The sequence below is a fragment of the Equus caballus genome, chromosome 10, assembly GCF_041296265.1.
Source record: "Equus caballus isolate H_3958 breed thoroughbred chromosome 10, TB-T2T, whole genome shotgun sequence".
In the NCBI taxonomy this organism is placed as follows: Eukaryota; Metazoa; Chordata; class Mammalia; order Perissodactyla; family Equidae; genus Equus; species Equus caballus.
The window spans coordinates 44,640,813-44,659,905 of NC_091693.1; the positions used below are offsets into that span (position 1 = coordinate 44,640,813).

The window sequence follows — 19,093 nt, forward strand, 5'->3', positions numbered from 1 at the left end:
TATCAATAGTTACTTTAAATGGATTAAATGCTCCAATCAAAAGCTAAATGCATAGAAAAACAAGACCCAACTATATGCTGCCTCTAAGAGACGCACTTCAGCTTCAAGGACACACAGAGACACAACGTTAAGGGATGGAAAAAGATATTCCATGCAAATGGAAACCAAAAGAGAGCGGGGGTAGCTACACTTATATCAGACAAAAGAGACTTCAAGTCAAAACACACAACAAGAAACAAAGAAGGTCATTATATAATGATAAAGGGGTCAGTTCATCAAGAAGGTATAACAGTTGTAAATAGATATACACTCAACATCAGAAGACCTAAATATATTAAGCAAATAATAACAGATTGGAAGGGAATAATCAAAAAGAATACAATAACAGTAGGGGACTTCAATACCCCACTTTCAACAATTGACAGATCACCCAGACATAAAACCAGTAAGGAAACAATAGACTTGAACTAAAGTTTAGACCAAATGGACTAACAAACATATGCAGAACATTCCATTCAACAGCTGCAGAGGACACATTCTTCTCAAGTGCACATGGAACATTCTCCAGGAGAGATCATACATTAGGTTACAAAACAAGCCTCAGCAAATTTAAGAAGACTGAAATCATACCAACTATCTTTTTCTGACCACAATGGTGTGAAACTAGAAATTAATAACAGGAGGAAAACTTCAAAGTTTACAGATATGTAGAATTTAATAACACATTCCTGAACAACAGATGGGGCAAAGATGAAAATAAAAGGGAAATTAAAAAATATATTGAAACAAATAAAAATGGAAACACAATATAACAAAACCTATGGAATGCAGCAAAAGCAGTGCTAAGAGAGAAGTTTATGGTGATAAATGCCTTCATTTAGAAAAAAGAAAGAGCTCAAATAAACAACCTAACTTTAAACCTTAAGGAAGTATAAAAACAAGAAGAAACTAAGTCCAAAGTTAGTGGAAGGAAGAAAATAACAAAGATCAGAGTTGAAATAAATGAAATAGAGAATAGAAAAGAAATAGAAAAGATCAACAAAACTGAGTTGGTTCTTTGAAAAGATAAACAAAATTGACAAAGCTTTAGGTAACTTACCAAGAAAAAAAGAGAGAACATTCAAATAAATAAAAACAGAAATAAAAAAGGAGACATTACAAGTGATACCCCAGAAATACAAAGGATCATAAGAGACTACCATGAACAGTTATACGCCAAAAAATTGGACAACATAGAAGAAATGGATAAATTCCTAGAAACATACAACCTACCAAGTCCGAATCATGAAGAAACAGAAAATCTGGGGCTGGCCCGGTGGCACAGCGGTTAAGTGCGCACGTTTCACATCTTGGCAGCCCAGGATTTGCTGGTTCAGATCCCGGGTGTGGACACAGCACCACTTGGCAAGCCATGCTGTGACAGGCGTCCCACATATAAAGTAGAGGAAGATGGGCATGGATGTTAGCTCAGGGCCAGTCTTCCTCAGCAAAAAGAGGAGGATTGGCAGTAGTTAGCTCAGGGCTAACCTTCCTCCAAAAAAAAAAAAAGAACAGAAAATCTGAACAGACCAATAAGAGGATTGAATCAGTAATCAAAACCCTCCCAACAAGGAAAAGTCCAGGACCACATGGCTTCATGGATGAATTTTACCAAACTTGTAAAGAAGAATTGTCAATTCAAATTCAAAAATATTGAAGAGGAGGAAACACTCCTAAACTCATTTTATGAGGCTAGAAATACCCCAATACCAAAGCCAGACAAGGATACTACAAGAAAAGAAAACTACAGGTGAATATCTCTAATAACATAGATGCAAAAATTCTCAACAAAATACCAGCAAACAAAATTCAACAGCACATTCAAAGGATCATACACCATGATGAAGTGAGATTTATCCCAGGAAGGAAGGCTGGTTCAACATCCACAAATCAATAAATATGATACACCACATTAATAGAATGAAAGACAAAAATCATATGGTCACTTCAATAGATGCAGAAAAAGCATTTAACAAAATTCAACATACTTTCATGATCAAAACTCTCAAAAAAATTGGGTATAGAAGGAACACACCTCAACATAACAAAGGCCATATATGATAAGCTCACAACTAATATCATACTCAATGGTGAAAGGTTGAAAACTATCACTCTAAGGTGGAGAACAAGACAAGGGTGCCCACTCTCAGCACTCTTAATTATCATAGTACTGGAATTCTTAGCCACAGCAATTAGGCAAGAAAAAGAAATAAAAGGCATCCAAATCAGAAAGGAAGAAGTGAAATTGTCTCTGTTTGCTGATGACATGATCTTGTAAATACAAAATCCCAAAGACTCCGCCAAAGAACTGTTTGACTTAAACAAATTCAGTAAAGTTGCAGGATACAAAGTCAACATCTGCATATCAGTTGCGTTTCTATATACTAACTATCTGAAATCCAAATAAAGAAAACAACCCCGTTTACAATAACTTCCAACAGAATAAAATACTTAGGAATAAATTTAACTAATTAAGTTAAATACCTATATACCCAAAAGGCACTGAGGAAAGAAATTGAAGAGGACAAAAATAAATGGAGAGATATCCTATGTTCAAGGATCAGAAGAGTTAATATTGTTAAAATATCCATACTACCCAAAGCCATCTATAGATTCAATACAATCCCTATAAATATCCCAATGGCATTTTCACAGAAATAGAAAAAATAATCCTAAATTCATATGGAACCACAAAAAAACCCAAATAGCCAAAGCAATCTTGAGAAAGAACAAAGCTGGAGACATCACACTTCGTGATTTCAAACTGCAGTACAAAGCTATAGCAATCAAAACAATATGATACTGGCATAAAAACAGTCACATATACCAATGGAACAGGATCAAGAGCCCAGAAATAAACCCACACATATATAGTTAACCAATATTTGACAAGGGAGCCAAGAATGCTCAATGGGGAAAGGATAGTCTCTTCAAACAATGATGATGGGAAAACTGGATATCCACATGCAAAAGAATGAAATTGCATCCTTATCTTACACCACTCACAAAAATTAACACAAAATGGAATAAAGACTTAAATGTAAGATCTGAAACCATAAAGCTCCTAGATGAAAACATAGAGAAAAAGCTACTTGACATTGGTCTCGGCAATGATTTTTTGGATTTGACACCAAAAGTACAAGCAACAAAAGCAAAATAAACAAGTGGAACCACACCAAACTAAAAAGCTTCTGCACAGCAAAGGAAACTATCAACAAAATGAAAAGGCAACCTACAGAATGAGAGAAAATATTTGCAAACCATATATCTAAAAAGGAGTTAATATCGAAAATATAGAAAGAACTCATACAACTGAATAGCAAAAAAATTAAATAATCCAATTAAAAAGTGGGCAGAGGACCTGAACAGACATTTTTCCTAAGAAGACATACAGATGACCAACAGGTATATGAAAAGGTGCTCAACATCACTAATCATCAGGGAAATGCAAATCAAAACCAAAATGAGATATCACCTTACACATGTTAGAACGGCTATTATCAAGAAAGATACGAGACAATCAATGCTGGTGAGGATGTGGAGAAAAGGGAACCCTGGTATACTGCTGGTAGGAATGTAAATTGGTGTAGTCACTATGGAAAACAGTATCAAAGTCCCTCTAAAAACTAAAAATAGAACTATCAAATGATCCAGCAATTGCACTTCTGGGTATACATCTGAAGAAGATGAGATCACTATTTTAAAGCGATATCTGCACTCCTATGTTCCCTGCAGCATTATTTACAGTAGCCAAGACATAGAAACAACCTAAATGTCCATTGAGGGATGAGTAGATTAAAAAAAATGTGATATAGATAGGAATATCATTCAGCCATGAAAGAGGAAGGAAATCCTGCCATTTGAGACAACATGAATGGATCTTGAGAGCATTATGCTAAGTGAAATAAATCAGACAGACAAAGACAAATACTGTATGATTCCACTTATATGTGGAATCTAAAAACATCAAACTCATAGAAACAGAGTAGAATGGTGGTTGCCAAAGGCTGAGGGGTGGGGAAAATCGTGAGATGTTGGTCAAAGGATACAAACTGTCAGCTCTGTGGTGAATAAGGCTCAGGGATGTAATGTACAGCATGGTGACTATAGTTAATAATACTGTATTGTAATCTCGAAAATTGCTATGAGAGTCGAGCTTTAACATTCTCACCATAACGACAATAACAAAATTGTAAGTATGTGAGGTAGAGGATGTGTTAACTAACCTTATTGTGGTAAACATTCTGCAATATATACATGTATCAAATCATCACATTGCACACCTTAAACTTATACAGTGTTATATGTTAATGAAGCTGGGGGAAAAAGAGGGCTTGGAGTAAAAGGATCAGGAAGGGGATCCTGAAAATGTTAGAGCACTGGAAGTCGGCTTTATGTGATGTCGGCGAGGAGTGCTGACTGAGGTAAAGGAAACAGACCTGGGTCCTCACAAATCCTTCTGCATTTATGCAGTGTTCGAATCTCAAAAATGTTTGAGAATTACAGATTGCCGAACTCCTCCAGTCCAACCTTCTTGATTTACAGGTGAAGAAGCTGAGGCCCAGGGCACAGCAATTTAGAGTCAGATGGGACTTATTCTGAGTTCTGGGCCTTCTCTATGACTTCCTCACACTCCATTTCACTGGCAAACTTTTTTAGTTCAACACATAGCACTCATTATACCCCAGGCCCTATGGCAGAGAGTGGTGACTCAAAAAACGCATATGAAGATTATGATCTAATCAGCGAGACAGAGAGCTTCAGAACAAATTATCCTAGATAAAAACCAATATATAGAAACTTGAGAACCGCAATAAACCCACTAATGAGCCACGTGTTGTGGGACATGCTAAGACCTTGTGTTATAAATACTTGTGCACTTACTCGATCTCCCCGCCTTGAGGGCCAGGACAGAGTTTTTGTATTCGTCGTATCAGCGCATCTTGCTCCAGACCTGCAACCCAGGAGAAACACAGTTAGATATTGAATCAATGCGGCTCCCATCTGCCTAGGGCCCCCACCTCGAAGGAGCACCTCTCCTAAGGAGGAGAATAAAAGAGAGTGAGAAGGTATGGGGTTAAAATTAAGCTGGTGGGACTGGGGAGGGCAAGGATCTTAACAGATACTCGCCAAAAGCAGAGAAAGCCAAGACTAGCCTTCTCTGGACAGACGGAAACGGACGCGCTCCCCCTGGAGGCGGCGCAGGATGCTCACAGGGTGACCCAGCCGCCCAGCCCGTGGTCGCGGGTCCCTCGGTCGAGTGTGGGCGCCTGCGGGGACCTTGAGCTAGAGGCGGCCCTCGCGCTTCGCGCTGAGACGAGTCCTATTTGCCCTTGGGTAGTACTTCCCGGGAAGCGAGGACGCCGATAGCGACTGGCTTGGGATGGGGTCTGGTTCTTCTAGATGGCTGAGGTCTAAACAGTGCCCCCGGGGGAATGAGGCTCAAAGATCTTGCGCGCCCCGCCGTCTCCCCTCCCCCATGTTAGCGTATCTTCTTGAGATGATCTCAGGGATGCATCGTCTCACAGAGACAGACGTCACCTGTGAATCCACTCCTGAATTTTTCCTAACGCTTAGTTAATTCCCTCTGGAGGCAGAGATGCTGGGGTGAGACGGTGCCCGGTCTGCTCCGCAATTCCAAAGAAACCCCCCCTTCGGCGCGCATCCCGGTTCCTTCCCTCCCCGTCCTCTCCACTCGCCCACCTCCTCCCCCCCGCCTCCCCCGCGTCCGCCCGGCGTCATCGCCCCCTTTCCCCTCCCATCTCCCCGCCGCGGCGCCCGGCTCAGCTCGCATCTCCTCCGCAGTCTCCGCCGCGAGCTCCGGGCGGCGGCGGGCGGCCCCAGGCTCGGGCTGTCCGCGAGGCTCGTGCAGCAGCGCCCCCACCCCGCTCCCTCGCCAGCCTGGGTGACTGCCTGGGGACATTGGGATTCCAGGTGAGCAGCGCCCTCAGGGACCGAATAAGCTTTCCAGGTAAGGAAGGATGGAGCCCCCCAGCACAGGGCGAGACTCTAGAACTTGGAAGTTTCCCTGAGAAAGGCAGGACCCGCCCGAGGAGAGCTTCTTTGAAGGGCTTTACTAAACACAGGGATCAAACTTAGCACTTCAAGTTCTCAAAGAAACTGCTCTTCCGACAGGCAGTTGTGTGTGCTGGCGCCTGCGTGGTGTAACATTAACAGTAACAGTGTTTGCATTGGAATATAAACGGAATTCTTTCTACTTGAGCAGCACCAGAGGGGACCCTCTTTATTTTTATGATTATTAACAGATGCCATTGCAAAAGGTGTAAAATGCATTCCTGGAAAGCCTGCTCTGGTTGAAAGCCTCTTTGGCAGGGTTACTATGAAAGCTAGAATCTCCGTCTCTTTCTCTCCCTCTCTCTCGTCGGTTTTGCTGCGCAGGTCAGCAAAAGGAGCAGTGGAAAACGTTTTTGAAATGAGAAGGTGAAATGAAATTGAAAAGTCTTGGACTTGCTTTAAAATACTCTGGCAAAACCCCAAAACAGAACAAAAGGAGGGAGGAGATAGATGAAACAAGATTGGCAAAATATTGATAATTGTTGAAGCTGGGTGATAGACACACGGGGCCAATACTTTTTTCTCTACTTTTCCCTCTACTTTTGCGTAGTTTGGAAATTTTCTATCATAAAAAGTTTTTGAGAAATTGTAGAAACATTCCTGCCTGATTCCTCTGACCTTTTAACCCTGTCATCAGTTTGAAAAGAAGCTGCAAGTTCTAGCTGGGTGTTTTTTCCACTTTTGTGAACCCTTCTTACCTCTGAAATTAATTCTCATTTTATCCCAAGTGCATTTGTCTCCATAGAGGGTTATAAAAGTCATATTTTGCTGCTTGGAGAATTATGCTTAGACCTGCTTTATAATTTAGAACAGAGAATGTTAAAATTCCAACCAAATAAGACATCTAGGCTTGAAAGTAGTGGCCAAGCACCATATGAATGCTATTGGGAAATGTTCCAGGAGCTCCTTTAGTGTGAGAAGACATTGGACTCTCCTCACTTTCCTTCCAGACAGCTCAGAAACCTATACGCTCTTAAGAATCTTTTTCGTGTTTTTAAATGTGAGATTGTTTAGCCTATGTGCTTGGTACATAGTATGTCCTCATTATATGCTAAAATAAACAATTGCTAATATGAGTTAATTTCTCTAAATGAGTAAATTATTTATCTTTCTCTACCCAATGCTCAAATATCCAAGGCAAGCAGATTGCATTTTAAGAGTTAGGACCAGACTTAGAATTTGGAGGCTGAAGTTACCTCACCCAGCTCTGTCTTAACTCTGCAGATAAGAAATCTGAGACTGAGAAGTTAGGAAACAGCAAAGTGAAATTAGTGGTTCACAGTTATTATTTTATAACTTTGCTTAACTAAATTCTTTTTAAGTTTCGAATAGGTTAAGCTGAGGTATGATTAGCTAAAAATATTGTGATCATAAGATGCTTTAAAGTCTGAAAAGCAGCGAACCTAACATATTTACAGATCTTCATTGCTTTCAAAGGCCAACTTGCAAGATATAAAAATAAGTCAAGAGCCATGGGCTGTGCACTTTCTGTGTCCAGGCATGAGAACGCCAGCAGAGGTTCCCTGGGGGCTCTGCTAGTGCCCCTTGGGTGAAATTTATTCACCCCAAATTTGATTTACACACACCATATCCATTGCATAAATTGAAATTTACATGTCCTGGAAAAGGGCGAAAAAACAAAGGGGGTTTTATTTTTTATTGTGATGAGAAACAGAACTTGTGGGTTACTGTAAAGTAATCAACTGTGTAACTTTACCATCTTCCTTTCCCTCAAGTATTGCCAAACTTTTTAAGCAGACATTACTTTGTCTACATTCCTGAAACTAAACTTGAAAATAGCGCTATGGTATGATATTTTGAATAGCAATTGGCACATTGTCAATGAACTTTCTCGCCATTTACTTTCAGCCTAGAACCAGCGGAGATCTTATCTTTTAGTAATGGATTATAAAATATTTCATAAACATATGTGAACTATTTGGCAGGTTGAAGATTTTCCTTAGTGTTGAAATGAATTGCAGAGCATATGAGAGACCATTTAACAGTGCTGTAGGTCAGAGGGGGAGTGTGCTGGCACCACAATGGCTGTTGGAAAGTCACCTGCCAGAAACCTGTCTGGCTGTAGACAGCATTATCAGCCCTCAGTTCATCAGGATGGGCTCCGTGGCCTGTAGGTGGGTTTTCGAAATCTGATAAATTCCATATGTGACAACAGTTTGGTATACTATCAACCAGTTAGACTTCTCCCCCTGCTGAATCTTGCATGCTTTTATAATAAATTCTATTTCGTGGCTCAGTGAATGTAAACCGTTTAAACGCTGGCTCTTAGGTTTGCCATCACCGGGCTGGCTTTGCCATCTACTGGTAGCAATATGGATAGCAGGCAAATTCCTACCCAGAGGACTAGGAATTGGAGCTTCTTGAGGATCATTGATGAGTTAGTTACTTGGGTTTTCTCATTAGTGATTTAATCTAGGATTTTAGAGCTGAAAGACATTTAGAAACTTTCTAGTCCTACTTAATAGCTAAGGAGGGCCCTCACAGAGATTCCTAAACAAGGGAAGTCGCTTTGAACGGATGCCCAGCCTAGGGAGCACTCAGGATGCATGTGCTGAATAACCAAATACCTTTACCCTCTGCCAGTCCTTGTTCCTCTCTAGCAATCCTGCTCTATGCCACCACAAAGTTTCGTCATGATCTCCTGTTTTTATTTCTAAAATTGCATGCCTGTCTGATTTTCCTTAAAATGAAAATTTCCATTTATGTTTAAGTCTCTGAACCAAACATGCTTTTCCACTTCATATCACTCCTTACTACTTCTTTCTTTCTAAGTATCCAGGGCAGACAGTTTTAAAAACTAGATTCTTACCTTTATAAGTGTATTTGTTTCCACTTGCTGCTATAGCAAATTAGCGAAAACTTAACGACTTCAGTTCTGGAGGCTAGAAGTCTGAAGTGAGTCGGCAGGGTTGCATTCCTTACGGAAGGCCCAGGAGAAAATCTGCTTCCTTGACTTTTTGAAGTTCTGGAGGCCAGCCCGCAGCCAGTGGCTTGTAGCCCTGCATCACTCTGACCTCCGCCTGCTTCCTCCCAGCTCCTCCTCACTCTAGACCTGCCTGTCTTCTTCTTCTTTGAGTCCCTGTGATTACATCGGCCTTACCTGGATAATACCAGCTAATCCCATCTTAAAATCCTTAATCACATTTGCAAAATCTCTTTTACCATGTGAGGACCATATTCACAGCTTCTGGGGTTTAGGATGTGGCTCTCTTTGGGAGCCATTATTTGGCATAGACAATGAGGTACACAGCCATTAGAGGAGTAGGAAACGCCTTATATATATCTCCCTATGTTTTGACTTCTATTTTTTGGTCTTAACAGTAATAATTGCTGCCACTTTTTGAGTGCTCTGGTCATTGTGCTTATATATATCGTATAAGCTTCTCACAAAAATACTCTAAAATATTATCACTATTTAACAAATATGGAAAATAATGTTTGGAGAGATTAAGTAACCTTCACCAAGTCACAGCTAAGAAGTTGCAGGGGTCCTTAAGTTTTGGCTTCAAAGCCCACTGCCTCCATAATCACTGAAACACCCCAGTTACTGCTCTCCACCTTCATTACGTCACTAACACTGTTATTTGCTCGTCATTGTGATCCCATACACCTTTTAACTTAAACACCACCTCCATTCAATCCCCTAGTCCATGATTAACATTCGCTGGGGGCCTAAAGTGGGCCAGGAATTGAACTGTATAAAGTGTCTACTCTCCTCTGCACCTGCTCCCGATTTGTGAAAGTGACTATTAAAGTTTCTACAGTGTTCTTCCAAACCTAATCCATTTAATGCTCGCTTTACAGCTGTTTACTCTTACTGGTAATGCTCCCCCACTCCTGCTGTGGCCTTCTGCCTAAGCCAGCACTCCTCTCTACAGTTATTGGAATATCTGGGCCAGGACACAATGTCTACGTGTTGTGTGTCAATCTTCACTGAGCAGGTGGAGGATGGAAGTGGAGGAGAATGGCTGGTGCATGTTTTCATGTATGTGTGTAAACATAGGCAGCGATGTTGGAGGGGCAGGTGGTGGTGGTGGATGGCTAAATAAAGGACAGCAAGTTGTAGAAAGTGGCTATGCGATCATTGGTGTGTCCTAACGTATACATTAAGGTAGAAGTTGGTATTGGCCACACAAGGTCATTGATCTGACTGAGCAGTCCCTGACCCACACCAGCACCCCTGAAAATGTTTGAAAGGTTAATGCAAAATTATGTTCCGTGGCAGCATACTATCCACGTGAATTTGGACACTGCCTCACTGTACATTACAAGGGACCAGGTGAAAGGAAAGGCCTAAGTGTGACTCTATTGCCAGGTGAGGGAAAGCAATTCAGTGCAGATCCTTGATGGTAAGTTAGCATCCTCATTTTCATAGACAAGAAAAACAATCCGTTCGAAATACTTAATATAGTGGGCAATCATCAAATCTTTCATTAGTCTACCTGCCCTACCTAAGCCAAATTATAAACTTCTCAGGGTGAGAAACCAAAAAACAAAAGAGAAACTGAGCCTTAGAATATAATTATATCATGCCATAGTAAAATTCTGTACACTCTAGACAGACTCACTCAAAAAGTCAGGTTTTTCTTTCACTGTAAATCGCTCCCTTAATTATTTTGACGTAGACTCTGTTTCTTTTTAGGCTGAGGGTCTGCTTCAGTTCCAGAATTCCTAATGTAGATCCAGGCTATAAATAAGACACAGGAAATGCAATTTGAGTGTTCTGTGGCTGGGTAATGTTTAATCACACTTAAGTTTAATAGCAACAAGAAAAATATATTACAGAGCCACAGATATTCATAGAAATGAGTAATTAGGAAAGTATTCATTTGGTAAGTCTCTAAAGTGAAGCTGTCCTTGAACAAAACAAACAAAACACAACCAAGAAAAAGGGAGTTTGGGAGTGTGTGGGAAACCATCCTGAAATAAAAATATTTGCTGTGAAATTGACTTTTCAGAAAACTAGAAGTGCTATAACTTTGGCTCATATAACAATACTGTTTTAAAGTGATATTAATTCACCCATTAAGGTAGAGTAATAATTATAAAGGAACCTATTATTGACTGCTTACTATGCTTTGGGCTCAGTGGTGAGTCTTTGCAGGTATCATCTCATTTAATCCCCACAATTATGTTCTGGGGTAGAGATTACTATTATTCCCACTTTGTAGATGAGGAAACTGAACCTTAAGTGAACTCAATAAACTGCCCAAATTCGTATGCCCAAAGGGTGGTCAAGATGAGACCTTAGTCCAAGTCTTCTCACTCCTTGGTCTGCACTCGTGACCACTGTCTGGTGTAGACACTCAAATATTCCAAACATGATGAGCAATGAGATTTCTAAGAAAGCATAAGCAAACAAATAAAAAAAGAGTAATCGTAAGTCACCTCTTGTAGTTACGTGTGATCATTTCTGTTAAGGTAGACCAGGGACAAATGTGGAATAATATCTGCTCCATCAGTAAAGTTCATCTCCATATCCCGATATTCTTGCTTCCTCCCTAGTTCCCTTTCACTCCATTTGTCTCCATGATCCAACCCATAATCGACTATGTGTACGATGACTCATGGTGGAGAGTGATGACCGCCACTTCACTTTCATTAACCAAAATTGGAATTTGAAGCCCCAACTCCAAGCCATCTGGAAAGTGACAGTGAAGGTCACAATTATAGTGGAAGACAGGAAAAAGGAGGAGGATGAGGGAAGGCACAGGGCATTAAAGCTTTTAAAATATTATCGCTGCCTCACCAATTGGGACTGTGTCTCTTTAGATCAACGTGTTAGTGCTTTTTGGGTGACGGGCATCTGTAGACATATCCACTGAACATGGATTGCTCTATCAGTAAGAGCTATCATTTACATGACATTGACATTTCACCACAGGGCAAATTTGGTTTTTCCAAAAGAAAGTGTCCTTAAACATTTGTGCAATTTTAAATTACAGGCCAAATTAGACAGGCTAACTAAATTCATGTCCTCTTATTACTGTGATTTGAGGCCACATTACAAGGCTCTGCCCTTTCCATGCCCAAGGATAGATGTGGGCATGGCTTTTATTCCTGTGGTGCACTGCCAACAGAGCTCCCTCCAAGGGCACCAGACAGGGCCTGCGAACTGATGCCACTGCATCGTCTGTAGCATCAGCTGTTGGAGGCATTACATAGAAGCCTACAGAATTTGAATCTTTTCAGACATATTATTATATCACTTATATAAAAGTAAGTTATATTGGTTCTTTATTAAATGGCTGAGCCATTTGATATTAGCTGTTGCTAACACAGTAAAAGAGCAAAGTTCAGAATAAATTCACTTTGTTCACAAAGACAAAGCAGATGTCATTTGAAACCCTGTTAAGCAATCATCCCTGGAAAGGTCGCCGTCTGGGTTGTGGCTCAAGCTGCTACACCAGGGCCTTGGCCGTGGTTCTCAGACTGTACTGAGCACGAGAAATGTCTGAGGGCTAGTTAAAACACAGGTGGCTAGGAACTCGACCCCTTCCCGGAGAGCTCTGACAGCAGGTCTGGGGTTGTCGCTGAGCATTAGCAGTTATAAGTTCCCAGGTGATGCTGATGCTATTGGTCTTGGGGACAACAATCTGGGGATCCCCTGCTATGACAGTTTATTTTGCCATACACAAGTACAGAATTTTATTAACAAACTGATAACATTCTTTCGAGTTGTTCATGTTTCATTTTGTGTTCAAAGTCAGCAAAAAACCAATGTCCCAGCTCAAAGCAGTCAGGGAGGAGAAGTTCCCCAGAACTCACAGGAGGGTCAGCCTTTTTGTTTGTTCAGACCCTTCTACTGATTGGATGAGCCCCGCTCGCAGTGGGGAGGGCCATCTGCTTTACTCAGTCTGTCAATTCAAATGTTAATCTCGTCCAAACCCCTCACAGACCAAGTTTGACCAAGTATCTGGGCACCTGTGGCCCAGTGACGTTGACACATAAATTGACCATTACCTGGGGCTTTCTTAAAAGTCTGCCTACAGAATTACGGCACCGGGTGTACATTTTATTTGGTAGAGGGTAGGGGAATGTCTATGTTTGAGACCCATATTCTAGTTCGATGTTTGTGTAGTAAAAGATCGTCTTGTCAATTATCACTGTATATTTGCATTCTGCCTTTCTAATCCGTAACTAGCTAAAAAGTTGCAAGACTAAATTAAATAGTACTGAAAAAAATAAAACCTAACTAGGGTAACAATACCACAGCACTATGATTTAGACATGCTCTCTTTTGCCTAGGAATGACACTATTCTGGGTTTAAGTATTCTGTTTAACAGTTGAATTGGCAGACTAAGGAAAGCAATTGCCCTCCCTAATGTGAGCGGGGCTCCTCCAAGCAGTTGAAGGGTCTGAACAAACAAAAAGACTTTCCCACATTTATTACTCCACAATCATTAGGATCAAATGTTAAAATGTACAAAGGGATTCTATGTATTTCTCAACATGCATATTTGGCTGGCTTTCAGTCTTTGATGTAATCATATATCAAGTACGCAATGGACAGCTGTTGTCATAAAGGGCTAAAAGAAAAGTCAATTTTTAAAAATTTTGTTTCCCACACCACAAAACTGCCTTGACTGAAATTTTGCTAAGAATCAAGTAGATAAAAGATATGCATATATCTTTTTTTAATCATCTATTTTGCTCTGTTAATAAGATAAGAGGCAACAAATAACTCTGATTTTAGCTTTTTTTTTTTTAGGCAAAGTCATAATTTCTCATTTTGGGAGCTACCCAGTTAAACAGAGGATTTCAAGGTCTCAGGAGAGTTACTGAATTGTTAGTCTTTTCATTGCAATACAATTAAATAAAATTGATAAAATGCTCATTATGAAAATTGCAGAAGATAAAGAAAATACTAAGTGGCTCAACAAAGTCATCACCAATATAATTACTGCTTTATATAAAGTCAAATTCGCCATGGTAATTAGAAAATATTGTGAGATGAATGTGGATTTTTCCTGAAGTATATTCTTTATTGATTTTTTGACAGTGTCTATCACTCTTTACACGAGAATGCCCCATCTCCAAAGTAAAACAAATTACAAGCTATTTAGCAAAGAATAGAGTCTAATATTAACCAGAATCACCATTACTCAGCATTCAAGTGTGAGCAGATGAAAAAATGGAAGTTTATAAATTTTTTATTAATATGTTCAAATATATGATGATTCAAATTAATTATGTCATGTTTTGGTGAATATATCATGTTCAAACAATAAAGAAGTTACTATAGTATGCATTTTTGTTTTATCAAAAGAATGTTGTTAGTTTGGGGCCAGCCCAGTGGCTTAGCAGTTGAGATCACCGCTCTGCTTCAGTGGTCCCTGGTTTGCAGGTTCGGATCCTGGGCGTGGACCTACCTACACACCGCTTATCAAGCCATGCTGTGGCAGGCATCCCACATATAAAGTAGAGGAAGATGGGCACAGATGTTAGCTCAGGGCTAATCTAACTCATAAATAAATAAAAGAATGTTATTAGTTAATAAAATTCTGTACTTGTATATGGCAGAGTGAACTCTGTTGTCTTAGAGATGTCCATATTCAACTCTGCATCAGAGACAACTTTTGCTTTTCATTCCAGTGCTCAGGAGCCAATGGGTGTACCCTGGGTTGCGGGCATTCTAACATTCTTCATTAGCTTTGCTTTCCCTGCAAAAAAGCTTATCAGAAAGCACTGAGAATGAAAATATTGTTAGAATAATCTAACCTTGAATTGCCTCTGCTTTATGCAAAGTGCAAATAATTTGCTAAGCCTCTATATTTTAGCTATTAGTTAAAAACGACTTGGAGCATAGCTTATAAATTTCAAAATTGCTGCTCCAAAGAGTGCTATGACTTCCTCCCACCTCCACAGAGCAACAACTGACAAACATCAGTTTTACTAAATAGATTTATGTACCAGTGAGCCTAGAGAAGCAGGTAAAGAAGGCAAGAAGACGTAAATAATAAAAGAGGTATTATATAATTTATGAAGTCCTGGCAACTTTCAAAATACTTACGCAAGAACACTGCTCTTAGATGATGAGACCCATGATGAAAGGGACTATACTGAATCATGATCATGTTCCCCCAAGTGGCAAATTCAGAACCATGGCCTGTGCTCCCTAAATTCGTACAACGAATTTTAATATACAGTGAAATCCTACTATGACCCACTTTTCTATGTTGCTTTGCTTAGATGGTAGTTCCAAGGACAACATTGTTTAAAAAAAAGTGCAGCGTATATTTTTCTTACTTTAGCATAAATGGCCTGTGCTGTATATTTTCTTTTTATGATAAGGGTTTCTACTTGTAAAAATCAAAGTGGGTCAATAGCAGATGAACTCATTTATTCATTTCTAAACCTGTACTGCTTTTAGAACATTATCCAGTGATTTCAAGTACACCATCAATCAGCTTGGTCTGCAAACCATGGTTCAGGAAAATTCACTGTATTCCAGTGAACGTGTTTCGAGCTCTGTGCTAGGCATTTACGCTTCAGAAATGGGAATTTATAATCCTGGATTTTAAGTAGCTAAGTGCAGGGAAAGTCAGGACATCTGCTGCTATCTTTATTTCTAAGTCATCTGGAAATAAGGGTGTAGGAGACCCTTAGGAGGGAGGGAGTGGGCCTTAGGCAACAGAGTACCCCAGTCAGCACCTCCCATCCAGGCACTGGGCTGTCTGGGGAGGTAGAGTGGAGACAGCAGGTGTGTGGAGGAGGTATGTTAGGGCTGGTGGAGAAAAGATTGGGTAAAAAACAATTTAGTAATTTTGGAAATCTGAATGAGCCTATTTAGCAGGGTGTCTGATCTCAGTAAAATCTAAGTATGGTGAAAATAAAGAGTCTTATTTGTGGCAAAAGTACATCAGGATCCAAAGCCTAAAGGAAAATTTTTTTTTAAAAAAAACCATTATAAAGTTTCTTTTTTTTCTTTTTTTAAGGACAAAACAGAAAAACAAAATGGAAAATATGCTACTTTGGTTGTTATTTTTCACCCTCGGACGGACCCTCACTGATGGATCTGAAATGGAACAGGATTTTATGTGGCACTTGAGAAAAATACCCCGGCTTGTCAGTGAAAGGACTTTCCATCTCACCAGCCCCACCTTTGAGGCAGATGCTAAGATGGTGTTAAATAGAGCGTGTGGCATCGAATGCCGGAAAGAACTCCCAGCTCCCAGCCTTTCTGAACTGGAACATTCTCTCGCATACGAGACTGTCTTTGAGAACGGCACCCGAACCTTGACCACAGTGAAAGTTCAAGGTTTGGTCCTTGAGCCAACTCAAAATATCACCACGAGAGGAGCATCAGTTAGGAGAAGGAGGCAGGTGTATGGCACAGACAGCAGGTTCAGCATCTTGGACAAAAGATTCTTAACCAATTTCCCTTTCAATACGGCCGTGAAGCTCTCCACGGGCTGCAGTGGCATTCTCATTTCCCCCAATCACGTTCTGACCGCCGCCCACTGCGTTCATGATGGAAAGGACTACATCAAAGGGACTAAAAAGCTCAGGGTAGGGCTGTTGAAGATGAGAAATAAAGGTGGCGGCAAGAAACGCAGGGGTGCTAGGAGGAGCAGGAGAGAAGCAAACGGTGGTGACCAAAGAGAGGGTAGCGAAGAGAATCTGAAGGAGAGAACCAAGGCTGGAAGAAGAAGAAAGGGGTCTGGCCGGCGTCACAGAGTCGCTGAGGGGCAGCCCTCCTTCCAGTGGACGCGGGTCAAGAATACCCACATTCCCAAAGGCTGGGTTAGAGGAGGGAGCGGAGACGCAGCCTTGGACTATGACTACGCTCTTCTGGAGCTGAAGCGTGCTCACAGAAAGAAGTACATGGAACTAGGCATCAGTCCAACCATAAAGAAGCTGCCGGGCGGAATGATCCACTTCTCAGGATTTGATCATGACCGGGCAGATCAGTTAGTCTACAGGTTTTGTAGCGTGTCCGATGAATCCAATGATCTCCTATATCAATACTGCGATGCGGAGTCGGGCTCCACTGGCTCCGGGGTCTATCTGCGTCTGAAAGAGCCAGACAACAAGAATTGGAAGCGCAAAATCATTGCGATCTATTCAGGCCACCAGTGGGTGGACGTCCACGGTGTTCAGAAGGACTATAACGTGGCGGTGCGCATCACTCCGCTCAAGTTCGCTCAGATTTGCCTCTGGATTCACGGAGATGATGCCAAGTGTACTTACGGCTAACAGAAAGCCGCGACGAGCTCGCGGATCATCTAAATTGCGGAGGAAACCAGGTCTGATGATTGTAGCAAGATCACTTCATAGGTTAGGCCTGGACTTGAACCCTATCAATAGCATTTCAACATTTTTATGAATTTACTTTTTCAAAAGTAGGAGATTTTCATACATTTAAAAAGTGTTTAGGAACAGATATTGGAACTAGACGGGCACTTCAGTGCCAAGTATGTATTCTTCTTTACAAGATGGTAAGTTTCATTTGTGGGAAAATTCTTGTTTCTTTCTGCCTTCTTAAAAATTAGACACTCTTTAAAACTTCAAGCTGGTGTTATAAATATTATGTAATTTCTGACTTATTCTCAGGGTCCCACTCTAAGAAGAATCTAACAGGATGCCAGCTGCATATTAAATGTGAAACTGCATATACAGTAACAGATTAGAATCAGGTTAGAGGCAGTAATTTACAACACAGATTGTACTACTCCGAGATGGACCCATTCAGCTCATGCTCTCTGTGTTTATATTGTGATTTCTGTTGGGTCTGAGAAATTTTAGGTTTAAAAAAAAAAAGGAGAATTACAAGGAACAGCAAGCTTTATAAACAAAACTATCAAGTGTTTTACTGCTTTAAAAAATACCAACTGAAGTATTATTTAAAAATGGGAGAAATGCTTTGTTCTATAAAATAAATCCAGTTTAAAAATAGGGAAGCTGAGACATTTTAAGGTCTTAAGTTTTTATTTAACTAGTATTCTGAACATGGACTTTTCATGTATGCATAGGGAAGAGAGTTCAAAGTTAGAAATGATCATGCATTGAAAGCCACTTCATTTTAGGCTATACATTCTCCTATGTATGAGGCATTACAGTTTTAGATAGGGAATTCTGTAATTTTTTTCAAGAGAAGGCCTTTTTTCCCCCTTGACAGAATTCAGCTTTCTTCATAGAGCCATAGGCATATTACTTTGATGAATTCTCTGATTAGTAATTTTAGATAGGTACTCTCCTAAAAATGAACATAATTTACAAATAATATTTTCAAAAGAAGGTTCTGATTATTTTCCTTAGGGACTAAGGTGGTACACTCACTGTGGCCATCGTGGCCGACAGGGTTCAGCAGCTGCCCAGGGGTAAAACACAGAGTTGGCCCGCAGCACGTATTTCTTGAATGAACAGATATTTGTTGAAGGGCTCAAAACAGGTCCAGACCATTACATTTGAAGGGTTTTAGTGATCTGCAATAGAGTGCACCATAAAATCCAGGAATTGAAGGCCGAATTTCTGGTGTGTTCTTCCTGGCAGTTTCCAGGGCACACATTCTCTTCTCTCGTGACACACCCAAGTCATTGATTCTGCCTGAGTTCAAATTTATTTTACTTATTTTTTAAGAATGGGAAGTAATACCCTTGACTAGTATGCAAAGGAATATTTGATTACATTATGATAAAAAGCAATTTTGTAAATGGTGTCCAAAACAGCTGAAATTCACTATGTGTACATTCTTTTATAATGTGAATCTGTTAAAAATCATTCAATAAAAATTTCAAAAAATTGTAACTCTTACTACATGTGTATTTTTGTTTTAAATACAAGGTTTCAGCATGGATTACATTAACTGTGTTATTTATTTAAAAAAATGATTCTGTTTAATTCTAAACATGTTTCCCTGAGTAGTGTGCTATCATTGGTGCTATTGACTCAAAAGTTTTGATCAAAACTTTTTGGGGAAATATCTATATGATCACTGCCACTAAAAATGTTTCA

The 19,093-nt window shown here is 40.2% G+C and overlaps 2 protein-coding genes across 8 annotated transcripts in view; one reads left to right on the plus strand and one right to left on the minus strand.

The window, feature by feature from the left end:
• Positions 1-5,717, minus strand: part of ME1 (malic enzyme 1) — a 252,844-nt gene extending 247,127 nt beyond the window's left edge. For all 4 annotated transcript variants that reach the window (XM_070225215.1, XM_070225218.1, XM_070225214.1 and 1 more), the window contains exons 1-2: positions 5,581-5,717; positions 4,924-4,993 (exon numbers count right to left, since the gene is read on the minus strand). The gene's annotated coding sequence lies outside the window, so the exon portion shown is untranslated. The remainder of the gene's footprint in view (positions 1-4,923; positions 4,994-5,580) is intronic.
• Positions 4,535-18,892, plus strand: PRSS35 (serine protease 35). 4 transcript variants are annotated; one of them, XM_070222734.1, is made up of 2 exons: positions 4,535-5,108; positions 16,075-18,892. In XM_070222734.1, the coding sequence occupies exon 2, from the start codon at positions 16,094-16,096 to the stop codon at positions 17,333-17,335; it is 1,242 nt and encodes a 413-aa protein (XP_070078835.1). In that variant the 5' UTR covers positions 4,535-5,108; positions 16,075-16,093; the 3' UTR covers positions 17,336-18,892.
• Positions 18,893-19,093: the final 201 nt, after the last annotated feature.

What these genes read in the sequence shown, in the direction of transcription:
- PRSS35 (XM_070222734.1), top strand. Translation starts at nt 16,094, where the DNA reads ATGGAAAATATGCTACTTTGGTTGTTATTTTTCACCCTCGGACGGACC.